This window comes from Balaenoptera acutorostrata, chromosome 2, assembly GCF_949987535.1.
Source record: "Balaenoptera acutorostrata chromosome 2, mBalAcu1.1, whole genome shotgun sequence".
Classification (NCBI taxonomy): Eukaryota; Metazoa; Chordata; class Mammalia; order Artiodactyla; family Balaenopteridae; genus Balaenoptera; species Balaenoptera acutorostrata.
Genome location: NC_080065.1, coordinates 64,731,780 through 64,751,768, shown reverse-complemented (window position 1 = coordinate 64,751,768; position 19,989 = coordinate 64,731,780). Strand labels below are relative to the sequence as shown.

General features: G+C 45.3%; 1 protein-coding gene across 1 annotated transcript; it reads left to right on the top strand.

Annotated features, from left to right (window-relative positions):
- Positions 1-3,055: 3,055 nt before the first annotated feature.
- On the top strand, positions 3,056-11,096 carry OTP (orthopedia homeobox). The gene is made up of 3 exons (XM_007175880.2): positions 3,056-3,190; positions 4,477-4,886; positions 10,566-11,096. The coding sequence occupies exons 1-3, from the start codon at positions 3,154-3,156 to the stop codon at positions 11,094-11,096; spliced, it is 978 nt and encodes a 325-aa protein (XP_007175942.2). The 5' UTR covers positions 3,056-3,153.
- The last annotated feature ends 8,893 nt before the right edge of the window (positions 11,097-19,989 follow it).

The window sequence follows — 19,989 nt, the reverse complement described above, 5'->3', positions numbered from 1 at the left end:
GATGACGAGGAATAAAACTCTGTTAAATACATCTCAGGCGCTGCCCAGGTGGATTCAGGCATTGGCCAAAATGAGCTGCAGAGAGGGAACCGGGCGCGGGGGCGAGCATTTTACGTCCAGACTATTGTCATTTTCCTCGCCACGCTTGCTGGCAGCCGGCTCCTGACTCGCGGTCCAGCTCCAGCTTGCGCTCGACGCCCCCATACCACCCCCGTCACCCCCTCCCACTCTCAGATTTCCCTCTTTTTTTTTTTTTCCTTTCCTTTTCCCCTCTCCCCCCACCCCTACCCCCAGATGCTTATGTTCTGAAGTCTTGGAAGAAATGATTTAGTTTGTTTATACTGCTATAAAAATCAAGACCAATAGAAAAGTCATAAAATGAAGCGAGCTATCAATCACGCCGCAACATTGTTATTCAGCGGTTACTAACAGAGATGGATAATCCTTTGATTTCGTCCCATTGTTATTACTCTGATGTGTCTTCACATTAACTATTACACATTTATTTATCGGCTTGAAAGATGCAACAAAACAGAATATACGAGCGTGTGCGTGTGGGAGAATGCTGCACGGTCCGCGGCTGTTCTGGGGGCGGCTGTGAGATGAGGACACGAGCGCTTGTGTGCACACACGTGTAGGCCCCGCACCCGTCTCCTTCTCTCTCCAGGTGGCGGCTTCTCCTGCCTCCCTCCAGACAGGGTGCCGAGCCAAGGCTGTGCCGCCTTCCGCGGACCTGCCGGTTTGAAGGAGCGGGGTGTTGCCGCCAGGCCTCCAGTCTCTAACTCTGACACTTCTCCCCACCTCTGCCCCTGCGTTCTGGTCTTAGATACCCCCAAGCCCCACCCCGGTGGGCACAGACCCCCTGCGAGTCCCCGGGAACTTGCAGCCAGGTGCGTGTTCGGGAACCACGTCCAGGGAGCACGCCGCCCCGCCCAGGGCCGCTATCCTGCCTCGTGCCGCGCTCACCGCGAGCCGTAGCTTCTAGATTTGGGGCTTTGTTTGGGAAAGGGAAAGCTTTTATTGGAGGAACTCTATCTGCTTTAGGTCTAGGTATTCTCCTCCCAAGCAAAGCCTTTCTCGCTAGGACACTAGGAGCTTGCCGAACACCCTCAAGGCTCCCAAACTAGCCGCCGCCGCCCCTCGGACTCCGCCGAGCCGCAGCTGGTGGTCCTGGAGCCCCAGTCCTACTTAGCCCGCTTTTGCAGCAGCTTCGGCGGCTGCTGAAGCTCGGCCAAGCGCGCAGCTTCCGCGGAAGCGGTCTCCGCTGCTCGGAAGGAACCGCTGTGGCTGATTCCCGACACTCACACGTGTGTGTGGATGTGCGCGCGCGCGCACGTGTGTGTGTGCATGGGAGGAGGGGAGTGGGCTGCAGGAGAGAAGAGGAAGGAAAACTGCCCCAGAGTTCGCCTTGCCACCTCCTTTGTCTCCTTGCTCGGTCCCTGTCACATACACATAGCTAAGGACACACACACACACACACACACACACACACACACACTTCCTCTCGCATCTGCTCTCAGGCAGCATTTCCAATGTTTTGTGTAAGTCAATTGGACGGCGAACAAAAAAAGCCATTTGCTCGGTATTATTTAAAACAGACTTCATAGGGCCACCCTTTTGTGGAAGCTTTATTTGCACTAAATGAATAATCTTAATTGCATCACTCTCGAATTAAAAATCAATGTTAATCAAGTTGAGAGTAGTAAACATCAGTTTTCATTGTGCCTGGGAAGAGGGCATTTTTCTTGTGTTGCAAATAAAAATACAAGTCAAATAACTTTAAAAGGGCATTATGTTCTGCTACAAATACAATTGAAACGGATTGTTTAGGAGCAGATCAGAAATGGTACAGAATTTTGCACTTAATTTCCTCAGTTATCATTTACAATAAGAACCTCCGGTCTTGACAGCCAAGTCTAAACAGTAGTAAATTAGTACAAATTTATACTGATTTTACTCTAATAATCGTAATAAAAGCTTATAGATTTGGCACTAATTACATAAATGCCTAATGATCTTGAAAATTACTCTGGTTAGAAATATATTACTAATCTAAACTTTGTTGTTGGCTGGCTCTGAAAAATCAGAACATTAGAAATGGTTCGCTTCACTTGTGCAAAGCACTTTAAATTGTTCAAGTAGTTTAACATATTCGAGAGGAAAATAAAGAGCATTTAACTTTATTTACAGCCTAAAGTGGAGTTGGGAGCCGAGCTGAACTCAGAAACTTTGACCGAAGGAGCGGGCTGTGGGCCAGGATGCAAGCGTCGGCCAGGCGGAGCAGCAGAAGCCGGGCTCGAAAGGTGCAAAGTGCAAGAATCGGCACCGCGCACGTGTCCTTGAAGCAGACGTCGGGGCCTGGCAGCGCCAGGGGAGTCGACTCCTGTTTTGCTCTCTAGGCCCTGCCGCGGGGCTGGGACTCTGTAGGCCCGGGGTCCCAGCCAGGGCGTCTGGACCCTAGGCGCAGGCCTGCTGGGCGGCAGCGAAGTCTAGGCGCGGTCTAGAGGGCGCGGCGTGCCCTTGTTGTGCTCGGGATCGTCAGGCCTGTGCCAGAGGCAGGCCAGTGTTGCCCAGCGCTCTGGTGGGGGCTACTCTCGGGTCACCAGGGGGTCATGCCCTGCTCTGTCCCCTGCCCTGCCTCTGCCCCAGGAAGACCCTAGCTCAAAGAGACAGAGCTGCGCCTTTGGAGCGAGCAGGGCGGGACAAGGAGAAGGAAAGGTGTGCCTGGAGGAAATCCCAGGGAAGAACTATCGGAGGTCAGGCAGAGAAGCCCAGGGCGAGGGCAAGGCGGCCGCCGCCGCTTTAGCAGCTGCTCGGGGCTGGAGCCGCCAGGGCTGCCGCCGCCTCCTCGGGCGGGCGCGAGCGGGCGGGCGGAGTGGGGGACTCTCCGGGCGCTGACATTTGCAGGCTGCCCTCCTGATTGGTCCCCTCGCCGAGCTGCTCACGGGTTCATTCAACTGTTAAGCACCTCCCCGTCTCTCTAAAGGACATTATAATGCAAGAAGCCCCCTTTTTAACCACAAACCGAATTTTCTTTCATTTAGGTGATCTATATATATCTATATCGTATAGCTTATAGCTTATATCTATTTTAAATAACTTAAAGCCGCTAAAATTTGGCGGGGGACAGCTTTCACCCTGGAGCGGTGCGCGATGCTGTCTCACACCGACCTCCTGGACGCCAGGCTAGGTGAGTGCGCGTCTCTCGCCCAGGCAGCCAGGAGAAGCCCGGGCAGGAAATTGTCAATTTGTTCCTTATTTTACCTTAATGTGCCCTAAATGGACTAATTTCTTTAAAAGTAATTGTGCTGCATTAAAGTTTAATTTGATTTAACATCGTCTTTTTAAAAAATCTATGGAATATGTAGATCCAGAGGAGTTGGGAAATGTTGTTACTTTTTTTCTTATTTTCTCTTTCCCCCTCCCCCTTATTATTTTTTTTAAGGGAACGACCTACCCCGTGATAATTTGTTTGGAGGCGTTTTTCTTTCTCTCTTTTCCCCTCCTATTTGCGTTAATTTGAGATTTCTTTCTTCTCTTTTTCCCTCTCTTCCTCTCTCCCCGCTACCTCTTTCTCTCTTCCTCGTCTGAGTATGGTTGAATTTGTAAAAATTGGTCTTGAAGGAGAAGCCGCTGCAGTAGAAGCGGATTTGCTAAGTGTGCTCATTGAGAAAGGAGAAAAGCCAGATTCATCCTCACGGGCGTCCGGCCTGCAAAGGGACTCGTCATTGCCAATGGCCGAGAGGAACGCGCCTTTTATTTCTCCGGAAAGAAAAGTTGAATTCTCTAAAGCTTGGTTCACTGTTATGTCTAGAGAGTTTACTTGAGTTTCCTTAATGCTGTCTGGGTTACTGGGCTCAGGGTTTCCGGTTTGGGAATCTTTGGTGATGGATGTGACTCCATTTTCCAAACACTTTCTCTGATTTGAGGGGGAGGCGGAGCTGATTTGGGTTGATTTCGGGAGGTGGAAAGCTTGGAGACTTATTCATCTTCCGAGAAAGTGAGAGGGAATCAGCTGAGGGCCGGAGGTAGAGTTCGTCAGGCTGCCTAAGCGCAGGTGGGGCAGCAACGAAAGAATCGTTTAATTTTTCTTCTTTCTTTTCTTTTCTTTTTTCCCTCCTGGTCGAAGGATATGCTCTTGGGTCCCTGGGGCACCAGGGGTACGGTTCATGAAAGGGACTCCGAGGCATGTTTCATTGCCGGGACTGGGAGTGTTCCATTGTGGGAGAGAAGAAAGCATGTGCTGTTTACTACGGGATCCCGCGGCGGAGAGAGGGGAAAGGGCCGGGAGACGGTATTACAGCCTGGCTGTTCAAATCCTGGGGAACCCAGCTGAGCATCCCGGGAGATTGCTCCGTAGGGCGACCGCGGGCTCAGAGGGAGCCGAGGATGGGGCTGAAAAAGGACCGCGCGGGGAGAACAGTCCTTCCTGGCATGGCCAGGACAGTAGTGACCACCATCCCCTTGCCTCCTCAGGTATGAAAGATGCCGCCGAGCTTCTGGGCCACCGGGAGGCGGTGAAGTGTAGGCTGGGCGTGGGGGGCTCCGACCCCGGGGGCCACCCGGGGGACCTAGCGCCCAACTCCGACCCAGTCGAGGGAGCCACTCTGCTGCCCGGGGAGGACATCACCACAGTGGGCTCTACGCCGGCCTCTCTGGCGGTGAGCTCAAAGGACCCGGACAAGCAGCCGGGGCCCCAAGGTGGCCCGAACCCCAGCCAAGCAGGTCAGCAGCAGGGCCAACAGAAGCAGAAGCGCCACCGGACGCGCTTCACCCCGGCGCAGCTCAACGAGTTGGAGAGGAGCTTCGCCAAGACTCACTACCCCGACATCTTCATGCGCGAGGAGCTGGCGCTGCGTATCGGGCTGACGGAGTCCCGAGTGCAGGTACGCTGGGCTTGGGCGCCAGAGCAGAAGACAAGGAGGGGGCGGGTGGACTTGGGCAAAGGAAGCAGGGTCTTTCCTTCCCTTGCAGGGATCCTGGGCTGCGCTTCCTCTACCTATGCTTTCCTGGGTCAAGTTAGCTCCTCTGCCCGCAAACTGGCCCCATCGATGGACAGACAGTGCCCCCATCTCCTGCCAGTATAGCCACATCCCCGCAGAAACTCCTCAAAAGCGAAGCCGGGGCGTCGTTCAATTGCTAGGTCCCTTCCTTCCTCCTGAGAAGGGAACCTCCGGGTCTCCCACCTTCTGTGTCTCCCAGGCGGCTAAGTCCAGCACGCGATTCCACTCCAGCTCGCGTAATTGACAAGTATTTCATTACCCCTAATGAGTTTGTGTTAAGAGTCTGGATAAATGGGAGAATGCAACAATTATACAGAAAACATGAAAAGGGAGAAAACAAGGCGAAATGGGCACATTTCAAAAAAGATCTACACCTGGGTTTTATGGTGTAGCTCTATTCTCCTTCATATCACACTCCTGCCGCTCTCAGGCAAAATACCCCTAGCTTTGATGTTTACAAAGGCTTTGAACTTGGCGGCCTACCAATGCGCTGGAAGAGGCTGGAGTGATCTCCCACAGACTATAAGTCCTGGTTTTCCCTAAGGTAACTTGGGGAGTTGGGGAAAAGAGGGCTTTCTTGTAGATCTCCGATTTGAAGAAAGGACATTTGGGGCAGGAAAGATTGACCGGCAGTAGACAAAATCATTACTGACCCCTTGTTCTCATCCAACCGCCCTCCAAGTTGTAAATTACATGTGACTTAGAAAACCACACCTGTACGTTTTTTGAAAATCGGGGAATAAAAGTATAAGTCCAATGCATCTCGGATTTTTTCTGCTTTTTAGAAGAATGAAAACATTATGTCAAATATTTTATGGACAGTTGCTGGAGGTGAAATTCCAAGACGCGCGCTTAGTCTTGAGCTATCCAGGGTTCTGAAAACCTTCCTTTCCTGTCTTGGACGTGGTATTTTCTGTTCCTTACCCCGGGTGTTGATCTCAGCTCTAGCTGCTTTTATAAATTTTAAATATCTTCGTTTTACAAATTTTAAACATCAAAGTTTAAAGATCTCAGTTACTTTACATTTGATCTAAGAAGAGACAAGAGTGTCCTTAATCACGGTGTTGAGTTTTTCTGTCTCCATTCTGCATTTTAAAGATAGTCTAACCTGGAAAAATAGCATATGCTTCTGTTTTAAATAGTCAGCAAAAAATGTCATTAGGGACTTAAAGTGGTCAAATTAATATAGTAATATTCAGGGTATAACATAGATTAACATTTTTACTCAATGTAAGTCTGGGTGATTTCCTTAGTGAACTCTGGAAGCCCTGAATCATGGGCCATTGAAATTAAGCATCAAAGGCATGTTAATTGCATTGTGCAGAAATACATTACTAGTGCTCTTAAATTTTTTTTTACCTCACACCTCTTTTAAATCTTTTGAAATTGAGTTCAAATCTTAACAGAAATATACAATTTCAATATTTCCATTACCATTAATAATAGTACTGGCTTGTTAAAATCCTGTCGGTTCAAAATTCATAAATTTTTTGTCACTCAAGAGAAATGCTATATAATAATTTTTATTTTAAAGACTAAAATGCTGTTGCTTAACCTAGGCTTACTAGTAATTAGTTTGAATTAAAATAGAACTTAGAACCACAAATAAAATATAATTGGACAACTGACTTTATGAAAAAAGAAAATGAGGTCTATTAAACTTTATTAGGTCTTCCAAAGGTTAATGGCAGTGCTTCTTTTAATATAAAAAGTTGTAAATGAAATAAAACACAAACTATGTAATAGAAACAGTTATTTTCAAGAAGTACACAAAAGAATAATCAAGAAGAATAGAGACAAAGTACTTTAATTGTTCTAACATAATGTTCAACCAAAGATAATAGCTTGATGCTGCTGATAGGAACAATTTAATAGAATGGCAATTTCAATATTTTTAAAAATAATGTTCCATAGTTTAAAAAGTAATCAGATCAACATAACCTTCTTAACATTTCAAAATGATTAACATTATGTAATGTAATGCAAAAATAATTTATGTAAAATGTATTTACTTCGCAATTCATTGTATCGTTGCTCCTTGACCAAATTCAAATTAAATAGTAATTGGTTTATGTTCTTATATGATGAGTACTTCATAGTTTTCTTTATAGTTAACAGATTGCCACACATTCTTTTCAGTACGTGGGGCCACTGCACTGATTAAAAATGATCTAAACATTTAATTTATTGCAATTGTATGTTTTTAAAGATACTTTTTGATTCTAGACTAAATGATCTAAAATACTTATTTTTATCTATATCTGGCATATAGCATACTTTTAAGTATTTATTAAAGCACCTCTACTCACACGGAGGCCAATTCCATGTCTGATATCGCTCCTCTTTTCTGGCTAGTATAATAAAACCATTCCTTTTATAGCATGCCATTATTAGAAACCAATTTCAGAATTATTTATAACCTGGAATGGCTTATTAAGCAGCAATGCGAGAATCATGCAAATTACGCGATCAAATGCAATATAATAAGCATAATCATTAGTCTCTAGCACGGATTAATTAACTTTCAATATTTTATTTACATAAAAACCAAATCAGTGAAATAACTTCTGCACAGCCAGGCTTGCCTTTCAATATTTTATACGAACAAAAATAATGTGCTGTAATTCCATTGACCGTGTCCCCCAGAATGGCCCTGTCACCTGCCACATCTTAATAGGGGGACAAGCCAAGAGTATTTTCTAGTTTTCTAATGGAATGAGAAATTGCATTTTCTTCCTCTCCCAGCACTATTAAAGTGTAATGAATTCGGCCCAGAGTTCACGGCTGGCTGATCGAAATGAACCTGAGATCTAGGCTTTAATACAGCTCCCCAGATTTCCTCCCAAATCTTCACATTAATCATTTGCTGGATTCCAATGAGATCTTCATAAAGCATTTGCTTCGAGGGGGAAAAAAGTAATATTCTCTCTTTCTCCCTCTCTTTCTCTATTTCTGAGCCATTTATAGATGGGGAATTAAACGGGCTATATATTTTAAAATACATTTACAGTATGTCTATATTACTGTAACAGCAGATATCATGAAAGTGGATTTTTAAATTCCAACCTCCATTAGATTCTCACTGTTGTATTAAGCATTTTCTGAAAAGAGCTGCATTTCAAACTGAGTACAAAGTTGGCCATGGCCGCGGTTAATATATTTCCTGGAGTTGTCATCTGTGCATTCTCAAAATCTCCCTTAGGTTTTACCTGCATTTTAATCTGTCATGCTCTAGTTTTCAAGTGGAAACATTCACATTTTAAAAACATATGCATCATAGCTTGGAACGTGCTCAGACCCCATGCAGACTTTTTTCCCAACCCCAGTAAGCCATGAAACATAAAAAATTTTGTAGCCATCATTTGACTGCTAACCCTCAAACATAATTGAGCACGATTTTTCGATTATTTCTATAATATTTAGTTCTTCAACAGCTGTTCTTTTCCGCTTGGGCCTGAGATTCAGAAACCTTTCTGGCAGGCATGTTTTTCACTGAGATTCTTCGGGGCAATTTCTCCCCCCTTTCTTCTGCTTTTTTCCCCAGTCCCCCACCCCGTGCCCACCCCAAACATTCAAACGTTTCGGGATTCACTGACATTAGCAGGGTGCTAGGAACCGCTCTTCATAGATATCTTTCAAAATGTATCCGGGTGCGGAGTGTGAGGTGTGGGGACCATCTGGATACAGACACCGTCCCTTGTCTAGGGCTCCATCCGGTCCAGCCTTGGATGGGTAATGCAAAGCGACCTCTGGCAGTAGGTCTTCTCGCTATGCTTTCCTGGGCTCCTGCGGGTTGCTCTCCGCAGAAGGCCGCTAACAGCTCAATCCGCGGCCTTCCGCATTGATCCCAGCCTCCACCTAGGGTTCTGCTGCCTCATTAATCCGCCGTGCCACCAGCTCAAGGGGCTTTAGCAGGGAAATGACCCAACATCTTTACCCAATCCAGACACTGGAGTAGGTGGAAACATGGGAAGTGGGGTAGAAACCAGAGAAAGATAAGGTGGTGGGCGACGGGGTAGAAAGGCCAGGGCCAGCCCAAAAGCGGGAGAGGATTCTAGATTACAATGCCGTTCACATTGGTAAATAGAGAGTGCACGGGTGTGAACAAACCATTGTGCATAGCCGGTTTACCGGGAAAGGCGGTCAAGTACTCATACTCATGATGTTTTAGTTTGCAGAATAAACACTAAATAGCTTGGATTAACGCTTTACCTTTTGGCCATGAATATGGTGGTCAAATTGCGTTGGCCAAATTATGAGAAAATTCAATCAGTACCTGAGCTGTGTCCCACATCATTTATATTTATGCATAGTAAGCCTCCAACTGACTAATGTTGAACTGTAAGCCTGCCAAGTGGGCATGCTGGCATTTTTTTTTTAAATAAAAAGATCAAATTTAAATATGGGGCAAGGGGATGTTATCTTGGTCAGGCAGTTTACTTGATATCTTTCAGGACGAAACCCTTCCTTCCCCTGTGGTGGTGAATTTGACATTCATAGACAAATTTGTCTGGTAAGGTCTGAACTTCCAGGGTCACTGTTAAGAAAGAACTAATAGGCTCACTTTGGAGTATATTTTATAAAACACATCTCCTTTAAAAAGACATCTGGGTTTGTCTAAGCAAAATTAAGTTTGATTCATACCTAGTGTGAGCTTTACACTTGACTTCTTTTGGTTTGTAGTGGTCAGAAAATTTGTTTTTAGTTTATAGATGAAACGAGGGGTGGGGTGGGGCTGAGGGAATTGGAGGCCTTGTTATTTGGGATCCTCAGTAAGTTCCTGAAAATAATAGGTTTGAAGGCCCTGAGGCTTAGGGCTCTGGCAGCAGGTTCCAGCACACTTGCACAGCCCAGATAAAGGTACCCTTAGAGGGGCTTGAGAACGAGGCACGGACTTGTGGCAGCAGTACCAGTCGCTACGAATCAGAAGTCACGGTGGCGACCCAAACAACACTAACTCAGTGGCGCTCGCTTTCCCACACGGATCACTATGTTAACCTCTCTGCTCTGTCATCCATGGCGTTAGGGGTTCTCCTTTGTCTTTCGATTTTGGAACTGGCTATGTCATCCACGGCCCTTCATCAATTTCCAAAGTTACAGCGTTTCAGAAAATTCTATACCCCATCATTGTTATAAGGCACGCTATTAAGCCACATGGGTACGCAAGTTTATCTTCATTTGTACACCTGTGGGTCCAGCCTTGACACATGCCTGCCTGCAGACCTGTGCATCTAAGCAGCGAACAGAAGGTGCCAGCGTGCAGGGCGTGGTGAACACTGCGCATGGTGTATGTTTGCACCGTGTGTAAGCGCTCCGGGGCACGATCACTCAGGACCCCGGGAGCTGGCGCCCGGTGGATGCAAGGGGCGCCGGTTGATTCCAGCTGGTGGAGAACCAGGGTCACCGGCTGGGTGCGGGGGGCGTGCCGGGCCGATGGCACTTGTTCGGCCTGGAGCTGAGTGGGTGGACCTGACGCGGGTTTCTAGGGCTCAAGCCCCCGCCCCTCCTGGCCCTCCCGCCCGCTAACAGCGCCCTGTGTGTTTCCCGCCCTGCCCGCTCCAGGTCTGGTTCCAGAACCGGCGCGCTAAGTGGAAGAAGCGCAAGAAGACCACCAACGTGTTCCGTGCGCCGGGGACGCTGCTGCCCACGCCAGGCCTGCCTCAGTTCCCGTCGGCCGCCGCCGCCGCCGCCGCCGCCATGGGCGACAGCCTGTGCTCTTTCCATGCCAACGACACCCGCTGGGCGGCAGCCGCCATGCCGGGAGTGTCGCAGCTGCCGCTGCCGCCGGCGCTGGGCAGGCAGCAAGCCATGGCACAGTCGCTGTCCCAGTGCAGCCTGGCGGCCGGGCCGCCGCCCAACTCCATGGGCCTGTCCAACAGCTTGGCGGGCTCCAACGGCGCGGGGCTGCAGTCGCACCTCTACCAGCCTGCCTTTCCCGGCATGGTGCCCGCCTCCCTCCCCGGCCCCAGCAACGTCTCCGGCTCGCCCCAGCTCTGCAGCTCCCCGGACAGCAGCGACGTGTGGCGGGGCACGAGCATCGCCTCCCTCCGCCGCAAGGCGCTAGAGCACACAGTCTCCATGAGCTTCACTTAATGCAGCCGCGCCCGGCCCGCTCCGCCCCCGGCACCGCCCCCAGGTCCGCCCCGAGGCCCTGGCGGCGAGCGCCCAGGCCCCTGCTCGGGCCCTGGCCCGGGCGCCCCGCCCCGGCCCCGGCCCCGGCCCCCTGTTCCTTCCCCCTCCAGGCCTCTGCCACTTCTCGCTTGGTCCTTTCCCTTGTCTTCCACTCTCCCGGGCTCACCCCAAGCCCCAGCCCACGAGGCCACCCCTCCGCCTGATTTCGCTCCCCCCAGCCTCCCCAAAGCCCCCCTCCCCGTCTCACCCAGCTCCTTCCTCCTCCCCGTCTCTAGCGCCTCACCCCACCCTTTCCCGCTACCCCCGGCCTTCCCGCTCGCACTCTTCGTGCTCGCGCCCTTCTCACGGCCTTCTGACTGGCTGCATTCCCATCCACACCTTCTACACGACGCCTGCGGCCCCCTCGCCCACCGCCTCCCGTCCGGTCCCTTCTTTGCCCGCACCTCACGCCCCTCCTCCCGCGCCCTGCAAAAAGCATCCTTCCCGTCATTTTACTTACCAGGGAGTAGACTCAGGATCTGAAATCAGACACCAGTGGACTGGTTTGTGGGCAGAAACACACACACTCGCACTCTCGCTCACTCTCAGACACTACACACACGCGCGCGCACACACATACACAGTGCACCTAGGTCACACACGGACGTGTTCAAGGGACAGCACAATGTTAGGGATTTTTGTCTTAAAGGAGGACAAGCATCTACTACCAACCGCCTCATCTGAGGACCCAACAGATCACAATTTGATTTATCCTTGTATTCTTGCTCCGTACTCCTTTCTTTCTTTCCTCTCCCACCACCCGTTCCTTGCCCTGTGTACCCAGTCACATCCATGCAGCCCTGTACTGGCTTGCAAAAGAACGCTTTTATTTTATCTTTCTTTTATTTTCTTAAGCACAACTGTGTGCGGGTATTGAGGGAAGGCTTCTCAGAAGGAACATAACAGTGGATTGGGTGGCTGGAGTAGACTAAAGCAGTCATGTGATGAAGAGGTGATCTTACCCATTTTGATAAGTCTTTATAAGGAAGAATAAAATAAACATGTAAGAAAATTTTCCTTTTGTAAAAGCAAAAGCCACATCTCTTTTCTGGATCCTTCAGGACTGGGGTTTGTTTGCTTCCTTTTTCCGTTTCTCTCTCCTCGCTGCTCTGTGCCCTTGGTTGTTTTGTGGTCGTCCTGTCGTTCCTCGTGCCCTCGGCCACCCCCCCACCCCGCCCCGGCCCCTGCTGGCCGCCGATGGGTGCACTCGGACATCTACAACCCTGCAACTTTGTACAGAGAAAACACAATCAGCTCTTTCTGCATGTGCTGGTCAAATCCAAACCCAGAGAACAGAAGCGCTTTCGAAGAATGAACAAACATGTGAAATAGGATGTTTTGTGTAGATAAAGCATTCTTGTTACATACTGGTCAATTTGTGATATGTTTTAACTTATTGTCTGTGCTTATTTATGGAATCTGGTTTTCTTAATAAATGTTTGAGCTAATATAAAGCATATTATTTGACTTTTCCGGACAAGTTTATATCAAATGTAAATGGATAAAATAAAATCATTTTCAGTATGTGATATGGAGAATAATGGGTTTTGGTGTGACTTTGAATGGCGGAAGGGTCTCGTGGTGGGGGAAGGGAAGAGAACTCTTCCAGGAGGTTCTCAACTCGCGCTCAGCCGGCGGGATCCCCACTTTTGGGACGCGTCCGCTTTTCAGTAGGCTTGGGTTCAGTTCCCTGGTTGCCCCACACCCTAGGCAGCACGCACCCAGACGGCGTCCGGCCCCGCATGCCGAGCCTGGAGTCGGGCGGCCCGCAGGCCGGAAGTAAGAAGCCGCGCAGTGATCTCCTCACGCGAGTTCGAGGCCTCGCGAGGCTTCGGGTCGACCCCGGTGCCTCCCGAGCCCGAGATGGGCCTACGGGCAAAGCTGACCGCACTAAATGCAGTGCACGAGAGAGTTGATAAGTTTCTGGCGTGAACCATTTCCCTCGGACAAAGGAGCTGACGGCAACCCTCGCCGGGCTGCGTCCGGAAGGACCACCGTGAAGGAAGCGTGGAGACCGGGAGCTCTGCCGTCTGGCGTCGCCCAGAGCCGCGTGTGGCCCCAGGTACGTGGTGGACGAGAAAGGCCCGGGGCCCTCCCTTGGCGCCTAGGCCTCGAGGCCGTCCGAAAGAGGCGGCCCGGCCCCTTTGCTTCGGCGGATCCAAGTGGGGGCAAACGGCATGACGGGAGAAGGGTGTCCAGGGCGACCTGGCTGCGGGTCGGAGCTTCTCAGGCTTTCCCCTGCGAGACTGCTCTGGTTTTCTCAGGGTCCATCTTTGGGTCGAGCTAACCTCAAATTTAGCCACGTGCTCAGTTCAAACTAAGTGGTAGTGAAAATGGCTTTTTTTTTTTTTTCTGTAGAATGAGCTGGAAGGTTGCAGGTGTGTTTTAAACTTGGAGGCGAGTCGGTATCACAGGCTTTCTTTGGCAGACTAACCAAAATCAATCTTGTGGTGTGAAATTTAATGGTTATTATAGGCATTAGAATGCACCTTTTCCCATGGGAAGATTTCTCAGTTGGTTGCCACAGAATGGAAACCCTAAAAACACCCTTGTCCTAGAATACAATTTCATACCATTGGGAGCTGTTGTAGTTGTTACTCAGCTGTTTAAGGAACTGTTGTAATTGTTACTAAACTAAGAACACAGTGGAATCTCCTGGAAGGTGAGGACAAAAAGGCATGATTTTCTGTGATAATGAAAAATCATTTGTTCATGTTACCTTAGGAATTTTAATTAGAGATATTCAATAAAATTGGTGGGTGCGTTCACAGAATATTTCAATTCTACATTTTCTAAGGGTATATTTAATATAATATTAAAATATTAAAGAGGATAAAAACAGGCTCATTTGGGATTTCGTATAAAAATGGAACATTTCTATGTTTTAGAACTCACCCTAGATTTTAATTTAGCAGCATAATAACCAAATTTCTAAAATATCTGTAGATGAAAAATACCTTTCCTTGTTTTTACGTTTTGTCATATTCTCCCTTGGCTTAGATAGGTGCTCTTTTTTTTTTTTTTTTTTAAACTTGAAATTGTCGAAACTGTAGTCTCAAGTCCCATTTAAGAGATCAGTACAAATCACAGATTGCTTCACCAGTGAGCATGGAAGGTTGTTTACAAGGATGCTAATTTTACAGCTTTTTTATGCTGCTATAAAACATAACTTTATGATGTAGGAATGCAATAAAGGATGCTAAGTGGGATCTTTAAAAATCGTATTTCTGAAAGGCAAGGGAAATGGGATCTTTCATTTGAAAAAAAATGGGCCAACTCAGAACACTGATGAGAAGTTGCAAATCAACTGAAGTGATAGATGCTTTCAAAGATACTTATATTTCATAATATAGTGGTTATTTATCAATATTATAATGAAAGTGTACAGAGTTTTTCACTTGACCTGACTCTGGAATAATACTTGTTTCTATGGCAATAGATTTTTGTATTAAGAATTCTGCACATTTTAATGTCATATATGCCATTAGCATAAGGGAAGGCAACCTGGTCTAAATTGTTAAGGTTGACAGTTTAGCAAAGATAAAAAGCAGACAGTGAGAATCACAATCACAAGCCTGAAAGATTTCTGTATTTTGAGGGAGAAAAAAATAACAACAGAGTGATGCTTCATATTATTTTTTTACTCCCTGTCAGAAGCAATTCTGACTCAAAACTGTTAAAGTCATAAAAATAACTAATTACATTCAATAAGGTAATAAAGACAATAATGATGAATAATATCAGAGTACAGGGTAGATAAGTACAACATGTTAGATGTCCTGCATCTAATGAATTGTACTTTTTGCTGAGTAGTCTTTTTGGCATTGAATACTGTCACCACCACATGCTAGCTAGAAAAAGTCAAAGTCTATTATGATGTAACTATATGATTGATTTATTTGAGTACACATTTTCATCCTTGTTATCTTTATTTTTTCCTCAGTATTGGTACTAAATATCATACATGGCATGCAAGGGATGTCATAGTAATGATGTTGCACTTAGTTTACCTTTTGTTGATGGTGGAAGAAATAGGTTATAGGAATTCAGCCTACTAAAGATGATGTTAGGTACTGAATAGAAAATAGGATGCAGAGCAATTTGGGTAAATCAAGGTAGATGTAAATGGAAAATATAGAGGAAGTTCTAACTTTGGGGCAGTTTATGTTTGATGTTGTCAATGACTGCTTACCCTGAAAATGAAAATGTTTTTAATTTGTGTTGTGGACTTCACATATTAATTTTTAGGATAAAGAAAAAACTTAGCCCACAAAGATGTGTCTTCTAGTAATGGCAGTAGTTAACCTGTCAGTTGAAAGAATGTAACCTTCCTTTTCTCCCTTTCATGACATAAAGGTAATCTCATCTGAGGGCATTTATGTGAAGAAATAACAGCATGGCATAGTGAAACTACTGGCTCATTAATCGTGGCATCTACTTCCTACAGGCTTCCTTGATTAGTTAGATTCATTCATCGGGCATTTCGGAGTTTTTGATTTGTCACCATTGGCTAGGTTCACTGACTTCAGGCTAAATTGAGCCAGAAGCAATGTTTATTAGTAATTTTGTAGTACAGGCTACCCTAATAATTCAGCCCAAATATCTCATCTGAAGAATATCCATTCACCCTCGCTTTTAATGTGGGTTGCAGCTGTGTTCATAAGGAATTGAAAGAACACAAGTGATTGGGCATGTATTTTCTAAATTATTAATATGATGGCTAATAGCTGTAAACCCATCTTCGTATCCAATGCAGAAATTATGATTCATTTTTAAAATGAAAGCAGCAACAAAGGCGGGCACCCCCTGCCTGGCTCTGTGCTAACTCTCATCAGTGCAGAGCATTTGGTACGGGAACCATGGCCTATTTACATGTGATCATTACAGAGAGAACAATGCTTTTCACTTTTCCTCATGCATGCTCTATCAAAACAACGCATGGATTTATAAGACTTACTAGAAAATGCTTTTAAGGAATTTCAGGCATGAGCTACACAGAGGGTCCTCTTTTGATTTTGACGATGTCATAATCAGTCTTTAAAGGGGCATAATTAGTTGTGCAGTTAAGCTGCATCTTCCATCCACATGATCAAATATCCCATATATCCAAGTTTCCATCTTTAAAGCCACCTTGGATTTGAGATACACTTGTTGCAGTTGCTCCTCCTGCCACAATTCTTCTTAATTCTGAGTTGAAGTAATTCACAAGTACCAGGAAATATATAATTAACCCACATGACACATGTAGTATATGTTCTTTATATCTTTCATTGAAATATCACAGGACTTTACATGCTTTTATTCACAGTCCTTATTGAATCTATTTAAGATGAATCCAAACAATGTCTGGTTAAGAACCCCTAGAAGCCCTTAGTAGTGAAAAGATTATATGTGATTCTTATGAAATTAGAAATACTAAATTGTAAAACACAAAACATAGGTATACTGAAATTAAATAAGTTCTTTCTAGATTTTCTAATTGCAGAATTCTGAATGAGTTCAGTGAAGCTAAATTGGTCTCTCTTTTTGCTGCCCTTGCTTTATTAGTTATCACATGCTTAGTCTGCCTAGTTAGGCAGCTACTCCAACACTGATTTCAGAAATAACGTTTTCTGAGGGTATTTATTACTTTTCCTCCAGTATGTTACATTTGAACCCCATTTTTCAGTTTATAGAGCACATTATCTCATTTAAATCATCATGACATCTTTATGAAGTAGATATTATAATTTGTATTTTACAGATGAAGAAATTGAGACTCATAGAGGTTAAGTAACTTGCCCAATGTCACATACCTAGTAAGTGGGAGAGATCATTCTTTTAAGGTGGTCTTCAGATCTTTTAGCAATAATATTGTGTATGTAACATGTAGATGCTGCTCTTATTCTTAAGGGAAGAAACTAAATAACTTCCCTTACTTAGAAGTTTAACAATCCACCCTTGTAATTTCAACAGGACAGATGCTTTTTGATGGGACATGATAACTGCATTAAAGTTAAACATGGTTTCAAGAGTCTGGAAACACTCTTTTCCTTCTGAACTTTACCCTCTCTTTAGTGGTTAATTCAAGATAGTTCTAGTGTGCCACTGAGAAGGCTCATTATTGTGTGAGCAATCTTTATCAATGGAATTGTCTCCTTGTGACATGATCTCTGGGCTGAGGTGGTAAGAAACTGGGGAACTAGCTCTGGGAGTACTTTGAGGTGGGTGGCATTGTACATGGAGAGGGCATGGTTTGACTGTTCACAAGGGAGAGGATCCTTGAATCCCTTGGTCCTTCAGATGTGTTTCTTGTCTGTCCCTGCAAGATTTTATGGGAGATCTTTTGATGTTGCTTCTATATAATATTAAGTAGTCACAACCCAAGGTAAGCTATTTCCCATTTTCCTGTTCTCCACATATTAGAAACCCTCAATCATAGAATTATAAAATCTTAGCATTTGAAGGGATCTTTGAAGTCACCTCATTCAAATTCCCTGACCACAGTTGTTCCTTTTTCATTTCTCACCAAGGGGACTGACAGATTCTGGTTGAACACAAAACCTCTATTATTGGCCCAACTGCCAGGAAGTACTTCCTTATATTGAGCCTAGTCTGCCTCATGCTCTTCCTTCTATAGTCTTGCCTCAATGGGGACTTTCTGTTACACCTCTTAGTGCTGAAATGATTTTTCTTTTTAGTCTTTTTTTTAGTATATCAGTCAGTATAACACCAGGCTATGCTGCGGTACCAGATAAACCTCTTCTCTCTGGCTTAACATAACCAAGCTTTGTTTCTTGCTCACACAGATTCCACTGTAAGTGAAGTGATTCTTCTGGACACCTTCCCTTCATGTGTGACTCAGTGATCCAAGCTGTTTTCATTTTGTGGCTTGACCACTTAATTATGGCGTTTCCATCATCTTTGAGGAAGGAAAAGAAAGAACTGGAAGGTGTGAATTGACTCTAATGCATTGGCCTAGAAACTTAGGCTTAAGGTCCAATAAACAAGAAATAGTTAGATGGCCTCCTCTAATTGCAAGAAGGCTGGCAAATGTAGGGGAGCACATGGATAGTCAGTGAGTAGAAAATATCTCTGCCACGATCTTATTTTCCCTTGATAAACACCTCTAGTTCCCTTATTTAACACGTTTTTCATACTTATAAGTCAACAACTGTTTTTTTGTGTGTGCTTATTGACAAGGCATGGAGGTGGGGGTGCTAGAGAAATTGATGATGTCCAGGCTCTTGAGGAACCTACCATGTAATTAAGGGGACAAGACAAATATATTTTGAAAAGAAAAATGTACAAGGCAGTTTTTAATGGTTTGATCAAGTGTTAAGTACTGTGATCCATATCGTAAATGAAGTGGAAATTCAAAGAAGCAGGAACTCATTGGGGATAGAATTTCTGGGCAAGGCTTCCTGAAGGAACTGGGCCTTAGAGCATAGCAGTGTCATCCTTAAGATTTTTTTCTCCGCTTTAGTGGAATTGTTTTGACCTTTCCTGTGGCTCTTATTTTTAAATCAGTGAACTGTGTTTGGTATGTTTATATTATTACTAAATTCTTCACTTGCCTTCTTAAATTTGAAGCCGTTGATCAGATTCAGGCCTCTAATGACCAGGACAAGTCATGGTGGACCATCTGCCATACTCATATTAATAGCCATTCATAATCTTATATAGTGTTACTGGAGTATCACTGATACTCTCTAATTGGATAAATTGTAGCAATATAATTCCCCAACATCTAGCATAGACTCTGGCACATAGTAGGTGCTCAATAGATGTTTATTAAGTTGAATTTCAGATGTGTTGGTGTTAAGGCTCCCAGCTTATTGCAGTTGCTACTAGTCTGTTATATCTCAGGGAGTAGTTACCACTTTTAAAATATCATATATTAAAGGGCTTACGTTAAGGTGAAAAATAAACGAATTACTCCTGACAACAAGCAAAATAATATATTCATTCCCACCAAAAGAGACCATGCTCATCCTATGGTGAGCTCATTGCTCACTTGGAGTAAACTAGTCACTCATGGGAGGCTAATTACCTTTTCCAAAGAACTGGGGAACCATGTAGCATTTTCAAAAAGATAATTTAGTAAATGATGCTCAGGTATCTTGGAAGAGTTAATATGCCACTCTTAGAAACTCCAGTGACTGGATTGTTTCCTACAATAGAGGGAGGATCACATGCTTGCCAGGAAACCAGCCATCTTAAATTTCCCTGTTGGAAGACTTAAGAGCTTCATTTTCATTTTAAACTTAGTGGCTTCTCTGAGAACTGGTTGCATGCCATGAGACATTTCAGGTTTGAAGAGTTATGATGAGAATTTTCTCCTTAGGCAGAAGAACTCCAAAGCAGGACCGTCAGGTTCTGGTGGGGGTTGCTCGTTAGGAGATGGCTGCTTCTCAGGGAGACAGGTTTTTTGTTTTTTTTTTCTCTTTGAGTTACAGAATAACAATCTTTGTCCTGTTCCTACTCTGTTATAGTTGGGGACCTTGAAGAAATGCAGCATGGTTTGGAAAACATAGTTGTAATCCTTGGTCAGCCAATATCTGTATGGTCTTGGTCCAGTCACTTAGCAGCTGTGCGGTTCTGTTTCCTCCTATAATATCTGAAGTTCTTTCCCATTGCTAACCATTTCTAATACATAATGTTATAACTCTGTATGGCTGACTAGTGTGGGGCAAGTCAATTTAAAAATACCTGTTAATCAGAGTCCTAGGCTGGTCTTTGTCTCATCTGTTTCTTTTAAAGGTATTGTCCTTTTATCTGGCAGGAGGGGATCTGAATCTGAGTCAAGTCAGCATTGTGTTAAAGGGAGTGAAAA

Coding starts and splice junctions, on each gene's coding strand:
- OTP (XM_007175880.2), top strand. CDS start 3,154: ATGCTGTCTCACACCGACCTCCTGGACGCCAGGCTAG. Junction 3,191..4,476: donor CCTCCTGGACGCCAGGCTAG/GTGAGTGCGCGT, acceptor TTGCCTCCTCAG/GTATGAAAGATGCCGCCGAG. Junction 4,887..10,565: donor TGACGGAGTCCCGAGTGCAG/GTACGCTGGGCT, acceptor TGCCCGCTCCAG/GTCTGGTTCCAGAACCGGCG.